The 2,140-nt window shown below is 37.0% G+C and overlaps 1 protein-coding gene across 1 annotated transcript; it reads right to left on the reverse strand.

Moving 5' to 3' along the window:
• Window positions 1–882: 882 nt before the first annotated feature.
• On the reverse strand, window positions 883–2,067 carry LOC105561048. The gene has a single exon (XM_012010697.1). The coding sequence runs from the start codon at window positions 2,065–2,067 to the stop codon at window positions 883–885; it is 1,185 nt and encodes a 394-aa protein (XP_011866087.1).
• Between the last annotated feature and the right edge of the window lie 73 nt (window positions 2,068–2,140).

Here is a 2,140-nt window from a genome sequence, read left to right on the forward strand (position 1 = left end):
TTATATAGGAAGGAGAAAATGCCAATGTGAGCCACAAAATGAACGGATCTCAGTTCTCACAATATAATTCTTCAATTTCTATTTAATATATACGTTTCGACCCTTCTTCGGGTCTTCTTCAGTAACTACAAAGAAATGTAAGTATACACAAAATTGTACTCTCTATATATGTATATATATATCTATAGCTGGACGCAACGTATTCAAAACATGTACCTCCTAATCGAAAATATAGATCGGCACCGCATCGACGGCAATCCTCTAATTTTGTCAATCGGTAAATCTCTAAATGATGCCTGACATAAAGAGGACTGATTAACTCGACAAGGGATGAGTCCGTGACGGCGCTGTTAGACTGACTGTGACACAGCGTTATCGGAACGAGTCAAAATTTAATAATAAAGGGTGGTAAACATGACCGGATAAAACTTAAGCCAGTGTGTCAACTCAACCGACGTAGACATTCAAGGCGCATAATACAAATTGAAATTCTTACGTATAACAGTTAAAAACTTATGGTACTTCGGTGATTGTATCATGTAACTTAAAATAACTAGAGTCTCAACTGCACGAAACGAAACTACACAAGTTCACAATTCTAAAAAAATCCAATGTAAAGGGTTGTCGTCTAGGAAGTTATAAAATGCCAGGAACGATCTGAGAAACCGAATATCTAAATAGAAAGACTATGGTCCAGAATTAAGACAGTAAAATTAAAAAGTAAAAATAAATAAAAAAAATAAAAAATTCACGAAAACGGGTAAATAGTCAAAAATTAAAACGGACTTAAAACAAGTCCGGAGTTGATAAAACCAAAACAATAAATGAATAAATAAATAAATAAATAAATAAATAAGAAAATGAATAATTAATAAAACGATTTTAAACTTGGCTAAGCTCCTGGATGATTAGATTGTATAAGTCACCCAGGAGCTCCGTGTCGTTCTGTGCGTTGAGACTATTCGTTTGGCGCTTAATGAAGATCATTTCCGAGATGAGACGCCTATAGAGAAATGGTTCTTCATCCAAGATGTCAACCCCACCCCAATCAAATTCGTGGCCAGAATGTCTATGTTCTGTGATAACTGATAGTTGTTTGGTGTTCCTATTTATATGTTTACGGTGCTCATTGATTCTTGTAGATAAAAGTCTACCTGTTTGGCCCACATAAGAAGCGTTGCAATCTTTGCAAGAAATTTTGTACACTACATTACTACGTGACAGCGTTGGGAGCGGATCTTTATGTACTTTGATGAAACATCTAAGTTTATGGAGACCAGTGTATGATAGGTTCAGGTTGAGGTCCTGAACTACGTGTCTGAATTTTTCGGAAACATTTGGAATATAAGGGATATTGAAAAATCTTTTTACGTTTTGAGTGTCACTAGTGTGTGTGTTGATAGTATTAGTGGAGCCAGACTTTTGATTTTTACATATTGTTTTTAATCTCCCTCTTATTGTTTGGAAAATGAGAGGGAGCGGATATCCATTATCTAATAAAACGTCTACCACGAATCTGAGGTTCTTTCGATGACATCTTGGATGAGATAACAATAATGCACGGTCGGTTAAGCATTTGATGGTGCCCAGTTTGTGACAAGCGGGATGAGACGACGAAAAGTTAAGATACCTGCCGGAGAAAGTCGGTTTATGGTACCAATCAAATTCGATACATTCATCTACAACGCATATTGTGGTATCGAGGAAATTCAAGCGTTTGTCGTCTCCCTCTTCTATTGTAAACTGTAGTCTCTTATGGAGCGAATTGAACGTGTTAAGAGTGGCGGCTTTTAACGAAGAGGGAACCGACATCGCGATGTCATCCACGTATCTGACAAAAAATAGAGGAACAAATGGCAGTATCTCAAGTGCTCTAATTTCCAGGTCCTGCATTGTTATGTCAGCAATAATCGGGGATAGTGGAGAGCCCATAGGAGTGCCGAAGGTTTGTTGATAGAATGTGTTGTTAAAAGAAAAATATGTGGAATTCAAGACGAACCGAATAGCCAGCAGAAACTCATCGCAAGGAATTGAACATTTGTCTCTTATGTAGTGCCATCGTTTCATTATACTTTCTTCTGCTAACTCAATCGGCACGTTCGTGAAAAGGGATATAACATCCAAAGAAATGATATCAAAA

This window comes from Vollenhovia emeryi, unplaced genomic scaffold (genome assembly GCF_000949405.1).
Source record: "Vollenhovia emeryi isolate VEMERY1.0 unplaced genomic scaffold, V.emery_V1.0 DF945575.1, whole genome shotgun sequence".
NCBI lineage: Eukaryota > Metazoa > Arthropoda > Insecta > Hymenoptera > Formicidae > Vollenhovia > Vollenhovia emeryi.